This window comes from Camelus bactrianus, chromosome 7 (genome assembly GCF_048773025.1).
Source record: "Camelus bactrianus isolate YW-2024 breed Bactrian camel chromosome 7, ASM4877302v1, whole genome shotgun sequence".
In the NCBI taxonomy this organism is placed as follows: Eukaryota; Metazoa; Chordata; class Mammalia; order Artiodactyla; family Camelidae; genus Camelus; species Camelus bactrianus.
Genome location: NC_133545.1, coordinates 43,650,511 through 43,667,722, shown reverse-complemented (window position 1 = coordinate 43,667,722; position 17,212 = coordinate 43,650,511). Strand labels below are relative to the sequence as shown.

Sequence of the window (17,212 nt, the reverse complement as noted above, 5' to 3'; positions counted from 1 at the left end):
CACAGGGCTGTTGAATGCTCTGTAATAGGCTTAATCCGAGAGTTGTGATATGGCTATTTATAGCCTCCAAGGACTGAAAGCATCTTTCTTAAAAAAAAAAAAAAAAATCCCGTACTAGGAGCAGAGGAGTGAGAGAAATAGGGGACAGGTCTTAGCCTTGGGCACCTCAGCTAGCAATGATCACAGCTGGCTCAACTTACTGTTTTTCTCTAATAATCTTCAAATGCTTATATCTCACTTCTTTTGGATTCCTGGTGCCCAGAATGGGCCCTCACACATTGCAGGTACTTTGAGATGGCTTCAAATTAAACGGAAGGAAGGAAGGAAAGAAAGGAGGGAGGGAGGGGGAGAGGGGAGAAGAGAGGAGATGAGGAAGGAAGGCACATATAAGCACAAGAAAAAACAGAGCGGAAAGCCCTGGTTGGGAGTTGAGACGCCTGGTTAAGTACTGGCTCTGGCACTTTCTCGATGCAAGTTCCCTTATCTGTAGAACCAAGGACAGACAGATGATCCCCAAGATCTCTCACTCAAATGTTCTGTGATTCTCCGTGTGTGATTTCATGCACCAGCCAACTAGTGTTTGAATTCAATAAATAACTTTATTTCCAAGTTCCCTTGTGTATCTTGAAAGTCAGATTATCTTTCTGCAAAGTCCAAAATATTTCTCCAATCAACAAAGCACATTAAACTCCTAGACTGATGATTTATGTAACATTTCTCTACTTATATTTACATAGTTTCCATATATCATCTGTTTCTAAAGGAGCCTCATGAAGTAGATGGAGGGAGGTATCTTTTAATCCCCATATTACGAGAGGGAAAGTTAAAACATGAAAATTGAAAGGAGCCACACACATCATCATAAGTGTAATCAACTAAGGAGCTTGACTTTTAGATTTAAGGACAGAATGATTTTGAATAATCCAGTATCTTAAGAGGCAGAGACGAGGATTTTTTTTTTATATATATATATACACAAGGATGAGTTCATGGCAATATACTTTGCTATTATGTTTACAAATACAAGTACATTAAAAAAAAATTACCTAAACCTGTCTGAATAGAAAAGTATTGCTTTTAAATTGTCGGAACACCCGATGTATTTACATAAAGATGAAAAACTTGTTCTATAAACACAGTGTTTCCAGTAGTGAATGGCAGACAAAATCAGAATAAGCACACAGAAGAATAAAAAGGAAGAGGAAAGAAAAACATAATAAATAACCTAATACCTTACAATGTTAACTTTCACATAAGTATATTGTTTCTGGAGAAGGCCGTGTGTGGATATGAGCCAAAGGCTGAAGTGATAGGTAAACACACTGTTAAGTTGAATCCTGTTATCTGATTGTGTTTAAAATTTGATTATATTTCACTTGACAAAATAATTAATTATTGTGAACTCCCAATTGTTAACAAGGACCTAAAAGAATTCCAATTGGCATTTTTCCCCAGTGTTGTAAAGCCAAATGCAGTGAAGTCTAGTTTTGTATTCATCCTTTACCGTTGTCATTTTGGGGTATCTGCTTACCTTGCTAAGAATGTAAATCACATCACCACGTTTAAATGACAGCTCATCAGAAAGAGCTCCTGTGCAGTCCCACAGACCCTGGTAAAAATTAGCATAATCGGTGCTTTTATCTCCTAGGAAGAAGAAAGAGAAAACATGAGTGAGAGCTTTCAGGTAATGGGCCCTCATTTAAAAACGAACCAACAGACATGAAAGGGCCACTCCAAAAGAGCCTACAAAAAATCCTGTCCTCAGTCAAAGCACATTTTATTACATCCCCACAAGAATCCTACTTCTTGCTGTCGTCTAATTAAGGACCATTTTCAAAAAGATCCGATTTCGAATGTTTCCTTTTTCCTCTCCCTTTCTTGTTTTCACCTACAACTTGTAATTGCAACATGTTCCTTCAAATCTGCACCTAAAAGTCACTTCCCATTTATTTTATAGAACAAACCTAAGCCCATTAGCAACATGTTCTGAAGATGAATCAGCCACCCTGCCTCACGAGCAATATCCACCAGACGTGATCAACACGTTCTGAAATAAGCACCACACAGCATTTGGGACCTGGCATAAAAACAATAAGGAGAAAGGAGCTGAGGTACAAACATAACCAAACAAGGAAACAAACAAACAAAATTTTTTTTTAAATTTCTGAAACCAAAGGCTGACTAGAGAATAAAATGAAAGTTATCAAGAGGATGTTTCCAGTTCTTTGGGGACTTTTGTCCCCAAAACCTCTCAAAGTTATTTCTAAAATATTTTAGCAACTTTGAAATTGCCGGTGCTGAAGCTGCATTTTTCAAGATTTCTGTCGTCCCTAGTTTAGGACCTTAGGCTCTGAATAAACATGCAACAGCCACTGGCGTTATCAGCTCATCCTTCTAACAGCATAAGCACAATGGATGCGATGTGCTCAAACTGCCATCCAGACCATTAACTGATTGATTATTTAGCGCTCTCCACTTGGTAATACCACAATAAACCGGGTAATAAATGCTTTGTCACTTATGCAATGTGGGTCTCCTGAAACACAGCACAGAGTTAAATACACTGGATGCTTTTGTTACACTGAGAACTGTTTCCTGTTTTTAATTTCATGATAATTGAGTTTTGATGAGTTCACGCAAAAAGAATGCGAGTAATATCAATAAGATGTCCGTGTATTCACTAACCAGGCAGAACGTACACGTGCTGACAACTTCCATCATTGGAATGTCATCTTTGAATTCTGAGGGAATAACTGTGGAGACACATTCTGGATCAGGGTTGTCATCTTAGTTTTGTTATATGGCTCTCAAACAGCAGGCTCCTGGGCAATTCCAGCAAGACCAGTCACATTAGCGCGTCATGAGGGTGTGCGTCTTATGACACGACACACCATTTGTGATTTATGCCAAGTGTTATGTTTATGAGAAATTTTTAAAATTCTCTTTAATACCTGAGACCATTTTTAAAGCCAAAAAGAAAATCTGAATAATACAGAGTCTGAATATTTAGGAAGTAAGATGCTATGTTTCAGTTATGCTTTTAAGAAAACAAATAGGGACTAGAATATACAACCTAGCAAAATCCTCCTATTAAGTTCTTTTTTTGTTTTCTAAGAATCAAAACAAAAGAGAGGGGGAGGGAAGAAGAGGGGAGGGAAAGAGGGAAGAAAGGGAGGGAGGGGTACAGAGAGATAGACACCTTATTGACTTCTCCACTTCAGCATTTGAGCACTCATCACTGATGTCAGCAGGGATGTACACAAGCCTGGGAATCCAACCAAGAACTAACAATGCTCCTGGCCACCCTTCATTACATTTTCCCCCCAAAGCATATATTATGTAAATTCTATGAATGGACACTAGAGGGCACTCTGGCTGGACAGATCACTCCAAACATTGTCAAATTTTTTTTTAAGAAAAAAATTACTTAATAATAAAGTGACTGATTTCCTTTAAAAACCACTTATTTAGACAAATAGAGATTTAGAAGTTGAAACATTCTCGTCAGATTAAATCAACTGCTAACTGGGTCAAATGTTGCGCCCTGTGCAGTCCGTCAGTGTCAGTTTAAAAGTCAAGGAATTAGAGCAAAGAGAGGATGACATCATTTTACATGCGAGGCCCTCCCCCACAGTCACTGGCAAGGAGGTAAAAGGATCTAAATAGCTGGTTTCCCCAGTCGAGGCGCCTGTGTTCCCTGTGCAGCTCAGCTTTAGGCTTGATCCCAAAAGGTTGAAGAAACAAAATCTGGACTAAAAACTGGAGAAGTTGTGGCTTAGCTAGAGCGTCCCAGTGGGTTCTTCAGCTGTTCAGCCTGCTGCCTGCTCTTTCCTTTTTCACAACAGTTTTTCATTCAGTAGATTTTCAAGAGGTGGGGGGAAGAAGGAAGGAAAAGAAAAGTGTACGGTGATTTCTAACACATAATCCTTATCACTTTGGCGTCTCTCTTCCCCTTGTTGCGCTTGGCGAAACTCCCATTAACACTAATGGGAGTTACAGGAGCACAGGAGGGGAAGAGAGACCCCCACCGTGTGCAAGATGCATCTCTCCCTAGATGTGCATCCTGGGCATTTCATTAAATCTCGCTGCTGTAAAGAGGCAACAGAGCTCGCGATCTGGCAGTCCTGGGAACAAGATGCATTTTCTACTGTGCTTCCTGCAATCTTGATGATGATGTTACCCAAAGACCAACCTCATTTCTGTGTCCCATATGTGAGCTCTGTTAAAGAACAGTAAGTTGTTTATGTCACATGACTACATGTACATACAATTTCCTATTCTATTTCAGCAAGCAATACTAGTTATGATGTAGAAGAATCGTAACTGGGGAGAAAACCTGGCAGTACATGTTTCTTAGCCTCAGCCTCCTCAGGAAAGTAATGTTAAAATTCTTACTATGAATTCTAGACATAAAAATTAAGAATTATCTCGTTCCTTAGAGAGCAACAAGCTCCTCTGGTTTACTTTTCTAAATTTTAAGTGTGGCTAGACGTACACAAAAAATTACACATCAGTGTAGCCTTAAAAGCACAGTGGGTTTATAAAAGTTAACACTGTTCACCTATACACTGAACAATAATCCATGTGAAGTGTGTTTTTTAAAAACAACAATAACAAAATAAATGGGATGGAGCATAACATTATAAACCACAGATAAGCTTACATGCTGAATACAAATTAAATCTGTTTAGTTGTCTTTACATGAATTAATTTTCCTATTCAATCCTATTCAATCATGATCTATGCTTTCAAAATTATCAAAAAAAAAATCACCTCACTGTTTTTCATCCTGTGAGACATAAATGGTTAAAAGGGTAAAGAAAGGGGAAAAAAATAACATTTTAAATTAGCCAGCTTGTGAAGGATTTAAACAATGTACTTGCTCCTATAAGTTAAACACACAAAAACAGATCATTGGGCAATAGCAACAGAACTGTTATGAAAATATAAGCTAAACACTGGAGATACTTTGGCAAAAATGAAAAGATTTTTAAAACACCATGACAATGGATGAAACATACAATAAGATAATGGAGAATCTCTCCTTAAGTAGGGCTAAAGGTTTAGAAACTGTTTTAGAAAGGCAAACATATTGTACAATGTTCAAAAAAATCAAATGGAATCTTTATTTTATATGTAATAAATATATGCAAGCTATAGAAGCTTGAACATGAAAGAACTTGCAAGAGCTACAAGACTGATTTTGTTTTTGCTTACATATTTTACGTTAGAGTAGTCTGAATTTTTTTTTTTTTTTTTTTTTTTTTTTTTAGTAAAATCAGTCAATGTGAAAAATAAAGAACATTCTTGAGGAAGGTTAGAAGTTCACGTCATGTGATGCTCAGCAAGATAGTAATACCCTTGTCAACTCACTGCCCTGCACAGCAAACAAACTTCTAGTGTTACATCTTTGACAGCCCGGGGAGAGCAAAGGTCACTGCTATGCAAAAGCATTAAAACTGTTGCTTGAAAAGAATTTCATGTCACTAAAGATAAGAATTATTGCAGTGTTTTATAGCTATTGCATGAAAAGCTAGGTCTTCTTATTGCATTCCTTTGAGGAAAGACTAATTTTTTTTTTCTTCCTTCCCTCAAAGACAAAAATTTGGGAGAGAGTTACTTTAAAAGGGCTTTTGAAAAACACAATTGCTTTAAGCCAAAATACTTATACTTGTGGAAAGAATATCTGTATGTGTTGGCCTTCCACACCTGTGCTCAAATTTAAAAAAGGAAAATGACAATGCTTTTGGCAGCAGCCTTATGATATACAAGCAGCCATATATACTTAGAGTGCTATTGCCCGTCATCCTCGAGGTTTCCCTCGGCCTTGGTATTCAGGGCTGCATTTTGCAGGACCAGGGTCCTTGCATCTAATGACTTCGTCCTCACTTCCTTTCTGAAAAAAAGCAAACCAAAACCTGCTCCTGCTTTCCTGTCCAGGTCCGGAAATCAGGCCTCTGCTTCCTTTCCACACATCTCAGTAGGAAGGACTCGGGAAAGCTACTTCCTGAACACACACTTCTTGTCCACCCTGCCCCTGACAGCTTGAAAGAGTGATGTATGGACATATCAGAGAGGGGAGGTGACCCCCCAACTACAGCTCCCTGCAGGACACGGGATGATGTGGCAGACCTTGCCCCAGCGGACATGTGGCTACGAAGAGGTGTAAAGTCCTGATAAGCAGGCAGCCCTTTGCTTCTTTCCGTGTAAAATAATTGCTGGTTTATCAAAACTAACCTCATGCTTGCACTACAGATATGGTTTATCTCCTGCTATTTGGAAATAACAACCAGCAAGGAAAGTTGCCTGTATCATGTGATTCTGTCCAGAGCATGTGTAGTTATTTTTCTAGTCTCGGTCACAATTAGTACCTGGGGCCATGTGCCAAGTGGAAATGGATAAAAGGAATATCCTTCCTAGCCTTCTAGGCCACCGGTGTCCTTTTCCAATTTTTAAGCGGCTGTCACTGGACTCTGGCATTTCTTACCCAATTCATTTGCTTTCTGTGTTAATCATATGCAATGAAGATATGCATGGCCAACATTTAAACAGGCTGCAGATCAATTAGCGGTCTTAAGTTTATCTGATTTTTATCAAAGAAGACAGAGCTGTGGGTCGATTGTCAGAGCCTGTGTCAAGTTGACCTTTTCAGAGATGTCTACATTGCCAGTCCCCTGGGCAACTTGTTGTCCCCTGTTAGTCTCTGAATGGCAGAAGTCTGTTCTGCTCAAGCACAAAGTATACACAGATGTCTATATTACATTCTTATAGGTTTGACAGCAACTGCATGTTGTATCTATAAACTGTCCTTTAGCAGTGACACTTCCTCAATGATGATAAGCTAATTTATGCAACTAAATCTCCTTTGTGCAGAAATGAAAGCTAATTGAGTCATTACAAAGTAATTCAGGAAGGAATACCTTGTATAAATTGGCTTACTTTATAAATCCTCCTCAAGTGGTTTTTCATGCATCCTAAATGGGACTAAGCAGCTTATCAGCCATAAGATATCCAGACCCAAGAAGCCAACTTCAGGGAGCTTTGTACACGTTTTTAAAGCAATAAAAGGGTGACAAATAGGAAAGTGAACAAAATCAAAAGAAGCTTCCCCAGAAAGCTGTGCAACTCATTACCTGTGGTGTGATGAACACTGTCCTGACTCATCTTCCTTTGTGCCTCCACTTTCACTGGAGCCCCATCCTCTTCCTCTTCTGTAAATAAACAACATAGACGGTACAGTGAAGGCTTTCCTCAGGGAGAACAATGCAGTGCTCACCGCATCGTGAGAGCAGAACTACAAGTTTATAACACATAAATGTTCCTTTTCAAAGAATGAAACCACTCAACATTCACATTCCTTCTTCAATAATCTAAAGCTGAAATAATAAACCTCTAGTTATTTCCAAATAACCACCTTACCAGTTGGTGTGATGACACTTAAGACAGTACGAATGTAGCACATATTTTGTTTCAAATACTTAGAGAAACTCATCTGGAACAACCTTAAATCATCCGGGAAAAACCTAAAACCTTAAAGAAAAGCCCTAAAAATCCAGCAGAGTGACACCCAGCATTATACGAATTGACCACATTACACCATGGCACAGACCAAATCATGGTCCTGAAAACATCAACACAGCAAAGAAAAAATATGTGATATAAAATACAGTTAACCTATGTCATTTATTCAGTATCAGATACTCCATGTTTCTCTCTTGATCACCACAGGAGAACACTAGGGTTTCCGCCCTTCAGGATAATTCCCCTAAGATTATACTGAGGACCTACAGTGTGTCAGACACTAGAGCAGATGTTGAGATTTCACAGATAGTCTACAGCCACACCACCCTGGACGTGCCCGATCTTGTCTGATCCTGGAAGCTAAGCAGGGTCGGGCCTGGTTAGTAACTGGTTGAGAGATTTCATAGGTAAATCATTTCTAAATATTCATGTCACAGACAAGAAAATGGGACTCAGAAAGGCAAAGAAGCTTCCGATGTTTGCTTTTCAAACTGAGGTTTGTGATTACAAAGTCCAAGTTCTTTATCCTGTATACATTCAGTGCCTGACCTATATTATGTCCACACCCTCCCATCGCATTCCTTCCCCAAGTTACAGGAAGAAAAATGATAAGATTAAATGAGAAGAGTTTTAAACAGAGTCAGTGGACTATTTAATTCTTTTACATCAAAGAAATGTTTATTACAAGATCAATTCCACCACCTAAGGAGTCATACACAATTTAAAAATATTTAAGGCAGGACATATGAACAAAATGGCATGTCAAGGAAAAACTGGGTTCAAAAGAATCATAATTCCAAGGAAAATCTAGAACTTTAAAGAAAAATGTGTAAAAAATACAAATACAGTCATTATGACTATTAAATAATTTGACAGATAAATCTTCATTGGGTATTAACTACCTGTAAGGGAGAGAGGTCCTACCAGAAAAGCAGAGGTAGTAGGAAGCCTCTGCCTTCAGTAAGCGGACAGCCTAGAGGGAACAGAAGACAGGACCTAAAGGAAAATGTGACACAGGGCACAAAGCCTGACACGTGAGGTATAAGGTACTGAAGGAGGGCAGAGGAGAAACTGCCCAGCTGGGGACACCATGAAGGCTCTGAGGGATGGAGAGAATCTGAATAAGGAGGGATGGGAAGAAGGAAATTTCCAGACAGAGGGAGACGCATGAACAAAAGAACAAGGCATGAGCATATTTATTTTAGCTAAAGAATGTGGTTCTCGTAGGGGAAGAGCAGGATGGCCAGAGAACGCTGGTGGTTTGGACAGACTGTTGAAGATCCATGAACATTCTGCTGTGGAACTCAACTTTTACAGGTCTGGTGGGGACTAAGAGCCCCAGAACATTTCTGAGCAGAGAAAGGGTGGGATGAAGCTGTTTGGAGGAACAGCCATCTGATCCCCTTGTCCCAGACAGCCTAGAGGAGGGACGTGGGGAGAGAGACCACTCCCCGTCTAGCTAAGGGGAAAGTCAGTCCTGAACGGCAGGGTCAGAGGAAATGAGGAGACGGTTTGGAGAGGAAAAGGAGCTACAAGAGATAAACTCTGCGCCTGCCTCGATGTGGAGGGCTAAGAGAAAAGAACGAGCAACCAACGAAGACTCAGGTTTTGAGCTTCGTTAACTGAGAAATGGGAACAGCATTACTAAAAAAACAATAGCCAAGATAAGCTATTTCGCACAAGGAGTTGTGTTTCTGACAGGAGAGGTTTAATAATATTGGTAGGGTGATCCAGAGGAAATGTCTAGGGGCAACTGGAAAGCTTTGTAGAGAGGTCAGGACTGCAGATGTAAATTGAGAAGTCTCATGCAAATTTTAAAGTGGTGATTAATAAAAACCAGCATTTAAATCTAGCTTGATCCTTACTGTACTTTTAAGACAATTACAATTATTTCAAATTTTTGTAACTCAATTCAAACAAAAGAATGAAAGCTCCAATGTAAGGAACAGCTGGCAGTCACTGGCACTTTATACGTATTAAGTTGACCCTAATATTGGCAATTTAATATGGTTCACTCAAGTAATACATAGAAGACCTAATAAAAACTCTAATGTTAAATCCTGTCTTTTCTCTTCAACAATTATCTCACTTAGGCCAAACCTCAAGGACCAGTTATCACTAATGGGTTAGTAGGGTGTTTTCATACAAAATTTAAAGATATTAGGGACATTTACAGTCATTTAATTCAAGCTACTCATTTTACAGATGGTTTATTTTTTTTAAAGGTGAAGGAGAAAGCTTTCTTTACATTTCACACTCTCCCCAGCATTCTCTCTCTTCCAATTTGGTCACAAATTCAACAGTAAGAAGTAAATTAAAAAATAGTTAAGGGCATTTGTCCTCAAGTCAAAAGCTATAATCACGTCAATACAGAAAGCTCTTTTCTTGGCTCTTAAGAAGAGACTATGGGATTTAGACTCACCACCCAAAGTCAGTATCAAGATACCATGCAAACTGATGACAGTAATTAAATGGGAAAAACTCTGCTCGTAGCAAAGTTCTCAATGGATTTAGGAGAATTTATTACTAAGAATTTCTTATTTTATTAAAATTTAAGTGCTATAATACGCACAATGCATTCTTAAATTTTCAGAATGATATTAAAAATATTTAAGTCTGAATATTTACTGTGAAGTAACCAAATTGAAATCCATGTGAGATGCTTAATAAGAAGTATTTTAGAGGATGAAATGCTCATTAGAAACACCTCCTTTCCCCTTTTCAAATCTAGTACTGATATTTTTAGGTTAAAGCCTTCTGCGTTTCATAAATCATTTTTCTTAATAGCAGTCAAACAACTCATTTTATCTTGGCCTAACGGTACAAACAGCTTCTATATAAAAGACAACAAAATCAAATTTGGTGTGTGTGTTCTTTTTGAATCTTTGGGAAAAAAAACAGACTGAATCTTGAATAGAATCTGGTACAAGGGAGATGTTCAATAAATACTAAGTGAACAAATGGCTTCAAAAATCATGAAAATAAATTATACTACTATATTCATTTATTAACAGAGCAAACCTCTCCACACCATTCAAAAATATGTAAGTAACCAAAATTCTAGGCAATAATCGCCTTCACAACATAATAGAAATATACACACATATCATTTTATTTAGGTTTATTATTAAATTTTTTATTTGGGGGTTGAGGCACGATGTTGTTATACAATACTAATTAATACCTCAAATAGTCAATGTTAGGGGGTTAATATATTCCATTCAACATCTTAATAACAGTAAACAAAAACAGCTCAGCTATGCCATAAAATCCATCAAACCACACAGATGGTTATAAGGTTTTCATTATGTGGTTTCCATAGCAATCATACTGCAAATCTGGAAGCTTCTTGCAAATAAGCAGCTTGTATTTACATGCCTCTCAGCTGCAGCACAAAACTCTTCAACATGTGAAGTTATTATTCCAATCACACATTGTTAGAAGAATCATCAGGAGATTTTTTTGATCAGACATGATGAAAATAACAATAAAGTGAACTAATCGCGGAAGATAATTAAAACATAGTTATACATTTACTACACTAAACAATGAACATTTAAAATATTCTGATAGTCACTGAAAGGTTTTAACACTAAACCCTTTACAAAATATGAAACCTCCAGGAGCAGATCCTAGAGAATCTAAAAGCTTTACCTCTACTCTCACTCCTCTTTTTAGTAGATATTCAGCCCTTTTTCTGAGTTGAGCAAAGAGAGAAAGAATAGCCGAGAACTGAGTATTCCCAAATCTTTTTAGGATGACTACCATTTGAGGAAATGCTTACTGTGGGAAAAGTCAAGACCTTTTTTTCCCTGCAAGATTAATCAATTTAATTTACGAATTGATCCAGTTCCATAACAGATGGATTATTACCCTAATAAGGATCACAGATCTGTCTAGCTATGCAGTTTTTACAAAATGGCTATTTCTGGCTTACTAATGTTCTTTTTTTTAAGGCTAAATAGCCAAAAAAGAAAAGTGATAAGCAAATGACATATGTGGCTGACATTGCTTGAAAAAGGCTAAAAACAATTTGTTAGCACCAAAACAGAGCCTGTGAGGTTCACATCAGGGCTGAGGATTGATTTTATCACGTCTTCCAGGGAGAAGACCACAACAACACAAGAAAATCTTTTGTCTCACACAGTGATTACCTTTCTCACTAAACACCTTCAGAAAATAGCTCTACTGAATTGCAGTGTATTTGAAAAGACAGAAAACACAGAATCAAAAGTTATGCTCGGAAATAAAGCTTGGGTTTAGATCTCTACCTGTCCAGGCTTCATCTGATTACGTGACTGCATTATTTATCACAAGAAATGTTAATATTTATTGCTTAAATGTTCACACTGTATGCACTTAAATCCATTATATAACTAAACTCTCATAACAATTTTATGAGCTAATAATAGGAACTTTCATTCTCTTTATGGACCCAAAAGTGAAATTTACAGAGCTTGAATAACTTGTCCAGGTTCACACATCCAGTGAGAACAAGAGTTGTGGTTTAAACTTTCACATCTGCCACTGAAGCCCCAGCTCTAAGCCATAGTGCCATTTTCTTGATTTTAATTAAAATCTTCAGTTTATAGACACATTTCTTGCTAAAATTTCATTTGAATATTGGCTGTTTGTGGACTTGGAAAACACACTGTCACATAAGTGGATAAGTTCTACTCTACCATAGCTCTCTATTTGAGGTATATCTCAGGGTAAGCAGTCCTTTCAGTGATGATTAAGGAACAGAATTTCAAGTTGGGATGCCCCAAACACGCATCTTCTTCTCCTTCGATTCTCCACTTCTCCTTCCCTACCTCTAACGTTCTACACACCCAACTGTCCCTAAAGCCAGCACACAGTATTTGCTATTTTGTAAATGTATCCAATGCAACTCATAATTGAAAACGGATTATTTCCAGGCCAGCCAGCTTTTCTTTCTCACTTTATTTAAAAGGAAAACACAGCTGAATGTAGATGGTAAAGATGAGTCTTTCTACATATAAAGATCTGAAAGAAGTTCACCTACATTTCAGAGCAACAGGCTATCCTGCACATTTCATCAAGGGTTCAGGCTCCATGGCGTTGCAAGCAAGATGCCCCTGAGTGGGAGAAGATGGAACAGATGGGATGGGCAACTGAAAACACCTCCCGCTAGTCCTAGAGGTAAGATGAAGAAGAGGGAGAAACGCAGGAAGGACTTACACAAATGGCACCTCAACTCTTCTCTCTCAAGACCTGGGGCAAGCTACAAGGCTGGTGCAAGAAGTGGAAGAGTAGAGTCAAAGGGATATGGGTGAAGGGATTCAAAATTATAACAAAGAGGAAAGTGAGTTCCTTAAGGGCCTATAATCTGGGAACTTAAAATATGACACTTCTAAAGGATTCTTCTATTTAACAGACTGACATATAGCTTTAGCAATAAAAATACATTTTTATAAAGATACAAGCATGTATCTTTTAGTATTATATTAACTTCAAAATGAACAGAAAGATAAAGATGTCTGAAAAGGCACAGAGTCAATGTTTACTCTCCTGGAAATTAAGCAAACCGGGGCATATTGCTAAAGATATAGCTATTCATGTAACCTTGACACTGTTTCTAATTCTCAGTGTCTTCTCTGTAAAGTAGAAAGAATATTGTCTTTCCCATAGGGCTTTGAACAGGATTTGGGGACAATGAGATTATCAGATTTTTCAGGGTAAAACAATGCACAATTAGTATGCAGTATTAAGTTCATTACCTGAGGAGCTAGGTGTTTTGCAACCATTTATTAATTTAGTAACTAAGAAGGTTAATATGATATAAAAGGCAATAAAATAAGCAGTAGTTGTTCAATCATATAACAATTTTCAACCTTGACATTGTATTATTACAGGGTTTAATATGTAAAGGTTATCACTACACTTCAAAAGCATAAAAAAAAGCCATTATAGTATAGTAAATTCCTGTACTCTAATATTAAAATTTGTAACTTATACACAAATTTGAAAATGCAAAAATAATAAATTTTCACAGACATTAAACTTGTACATCATGGTTGGGATGTTGGGGAAAAAAATCAAATTCATTTGAGAGAATTGGGGGAATCTTAGAAGGGACAGACACCTTAGCTATCAACCAATTTAACTTCTTCCTTTCATTAAAGGGGAACCGAACTGGGGTGCTGAAGGACTGGACCAAGGCCACGGTAATTGCACCCTGTTCTCCTGTCCCTGTGCTGCCTTCTATGCAACATGCATTGCAGACATTTCTGAAAAAGTTTTCAGCCACTCCAGATGTCCTCCTTTATTCACGAGCAGGAGCCCCCTTATGTAGACTTGATCATCTACAGGCAGCTATGGCAGGCAGAGAAAGCACAAAGGTGAAAAATAAGGTTTTACTAGGTCAGATTCCACTGTTCAGAAGTGACTGAGTCAGAAAATCATCCCACTCCTAAAGAGTACTAGACGTGGGGAAGTTACGAAAGGTGACTCCTCCTTGGTCCAATGTATGACAATCACTGTATGCCGTAATATGAAACCCTGCTTTTCACAAAGCTCAAATTCTGAGCTTTTTAAAGGTTATAATAAATTCTGTAATATTAAAATCCCTTTAACCCAAGAAGGTCCAAATTAAATTATTTCTCAGTTATGGTAACGTCTATCCGGCTCTGGATTTCTGGTACAATTATAGTTTGCTACATATAAGTTTTTTTTTAATTTAAATTAACCTTTTTCTGATTTTTCTTGTTACAAAAGCAGTATCTGTTCATTGCTGGAAGTCAGAAAATAGAGATAAGCAAAAAAGAAAAAAATTAAGTCACTGAAGAGCTATCCATAACACTATTAACACTATTAACACCTCTTTCTAGACAACCTTTATTCAGTTTCTGGTTTTTCCTTATTCTCCTTTTTAATAAGAATATCCCAAATGTGTATATATTTCATTATCCTCAGGCAATTCTTATCCAAATGTGTATGTATTTCATTATAAACTGTTTTAAATCCATCCCCTTTTAGAAAATAAACTATATAATCTCAACTTAGATTTTGATTTGTTTTAAATTTATTCTGTAAAAAAATACTACCCAATAATAAATAAGTTGGTGTTAAGATCATTTAATTGCAACATGGCTGTTTTATAAGGAACTGTGTAACCATAACCTTGGAAAAAAGGCAGATCTGTGAATGCAGAGCTCATCTGTTACAGGCTGTGGCTCTGTTTCCTCTGCCTGCTTATGCAAATACACTCATCCTCTTCACGTGAGGTGCACTTTAACCTCATTTTCAAGAATCTAAGAAAGAAAAATCACAGGTCCGTAAGAGGAACCGTCATCCAGCTGACTTATTGGCTCCATATCCCTCACACCAGCCGTGGTTTCCAAGACCCTTTTGGGAGGCAGAGGGTCTGTGAGGTCAAAACTATTTTCATAATAAAATTAAGATATTTGCCTTTTTCATTGTGTTAACATTTGCACCGGTGCTGCAGAGCAATGATGGGTAAGCTGCTGACACCTCGGCATACATCAACAGTGGCACCAAACTGTCACTGTATTCTTCACTGTCCAGCACTAGCATTGAACACAAACAAACAAGCCAGTTTCACTTGATGACAAATTATTATTTTCATTTAATATAAACCTTGAATACATGTCTCTTTAATATTCTGTGAGACAAAGTCAGAGGAATGCAGAAAGCATGGCGGCTGCATCTCCAGATGTGGAAGAGATTGAATGGCAAGCTGAACTAGCTGCTTTTTTCATGGAACACCACTTTTTACTTGAAAGAATGACATAACCTGCCTGACAGACAAGGTATGGTTATTCAGACTTGGGAATCTGGCAGACATTTTCTCAAAAATGAACTAAGTGGGCTTGTTATTTCAAAGGAAACAACCGACATTTATTGCTGATGATAAAATTTCAGCTTTCAAGTAAAAATTAGAATTTTAGAAACTTGTATCTTGGAATATAGGCTTGACACCTCCTCACTATTTAAAGACTTTTCTAATGAGATCAGTGGTGATAGTAATGAATGTGTTGTTTTAACTGTATTATAATTGTGTCAATATTTAGAAGTTCTGCATAACGTAATGAACCAATATTTTCCAAGTGACCAGTGCCTGATGCTACAAAAGCATGCATAGGTAAAAGATCTATGCAAAGTGTAAGACGGTCCCCTGAATTTCGCTGTAACAGTGCATGAAAAGTTCATTGATGTGGTTTTGGATTCCACACTGCAACTAGCCTTTAACTATCACTTGTAAAGTTTGGGTACAGTATCAAGGAATAATAGCTACAAATCCCTGCAAGGACTATTAAAATACCTCCCTTTTCCTATTAGTATGCATCTGTATGAGGTTGGATTTTCTTCATATGCTGATTGTACTTAAACTAAAACAACATAATTACAACAGAGTGAATGCAGAAGCAGATGAGAAAGTCTAAATGTCTTCTATTAAGACAGACATTCAAGAGATTTGCAAAAATGTAAACCATGCCACTCTTTTCACTCATATTTGGGGAAAATATATCTATTTTTCAAAAATATTCATATTTAATGAGTTTATCATTGTGATTTTTAAATTCATTAATAAACATTTTAAATATTTTTCAGCTTTAATTTCTGATACACTAAATACTGAGAGGCATAACCCACAAAAACAATAACTTTGGGGGGCCTTCAATAATTTTTAAGATTGAAAAGGGCTCTTGAGATTAAGAAGTGTGAGAATCACTGCCATATACTTTCCAAGGTAGTTGTAGTTTAAAATGTAAACAATGTTGATCTACAACATGAAAAAATTGATATCCTGATCGCCCAGAACACTGTTTAATAATTATTTTATATTCCTGAAGCACACAATCTGAGGACTGAATCACATTACTGTTGATTCATACTGAGCTGTTGACCAAAATCCCCATGTGCTTTTCCATTCGCTGTGGGGACAAGTCTTTCCTTTCTCTTACTTGTGCAACTAGATTTTTGGAGCAAGTATGATATCCTATCATATTTCATCTTGTTAGATTTGATCCGTGATTTTGGTCTGTTGAGAGCATAGCCTGTGAATCTTTACCCAAGGCAGTCATGAATATGACAGGATGACAATACTGAGAATTAAGCCATAAAGTATTCACAAAATCAACTGATCAACACCCTTTGGGCACTACTGTATAGTCAGTTATCCAATGGTCTTATATCTATAAAGATTTCATCAGAATCCTAGCCAAATGCCTCAATGAAGGCATCGTCTTTGTTATATGTCTGTCATTTCCTTGAACCCATGTTGGGTTCTAGTAATTGCTATTTCATCTCCTAGATAGCATGAAAGACTCTCTTTGACACCTTATTTTAGTAGTTTCTCTGGAGTCCATTTCAAAGTCCCTAAACTGTCTAGAATTTGCAGAACCCACCTGTAGTGTATAATGTGGTGGTCTTCCCATATGCTCTCTTCAGGGCCAACACAGCCATCCCAGCCATCTGCTGGGACTCACAGCTGTGTCCCTCATGGGGACCTGCCCTTAGCTGCAGGGAATTGGCTCACTCAAGGTCACATCCCTCATAGAGGACAGCCTGGAATCAATGATTAGCTGACTTGGGAATGTAAAGACAGGTCCCTTTGCCTCAATCTGGCACAAACCTCAAGATTTGTCATCCCAGCCCCAGAGCTCCCTGAAAGTTCAGCTGAGGCGTCAGTCGGCTGCATTGTGGG

The 17,212-nt window shown here is 37.6% G+C and overlaps 1 protein-coding gene across 6 annotated transcripts in view; it reads right to left on the bottom strand.

Annotated features, from left to right (window-relative positions):
• SKAP2 (src kinase associated phosphoprotein 2) overlaps positions 1 to 17,212 on the bottom strand; it is a 291,337-nt gene that overhangs the window by 14,152 nt on the left and 259,973 nt on the right. For all 6 annotated transcript variants that reach the window (XM_074367326.1, XM_045505658.2, XM_045505659.2 and 3 more), the window contains 2 exons: positions 7,134 to 7,211; positions 1,532 to 1,644 (listed from right to left, as the gene is read on the bottom strand). In XM_074367326.1, the coding sequence (XP_074223427.1) occupies positions 1,532 to 1,644; positions 7,134 to 7,211 (191 nt within the window). The remainder of the gene's footprint in view (positions 1 to 1,531; positions 1,645 to 7,133; positions 7,212 to 17,212) is intronic.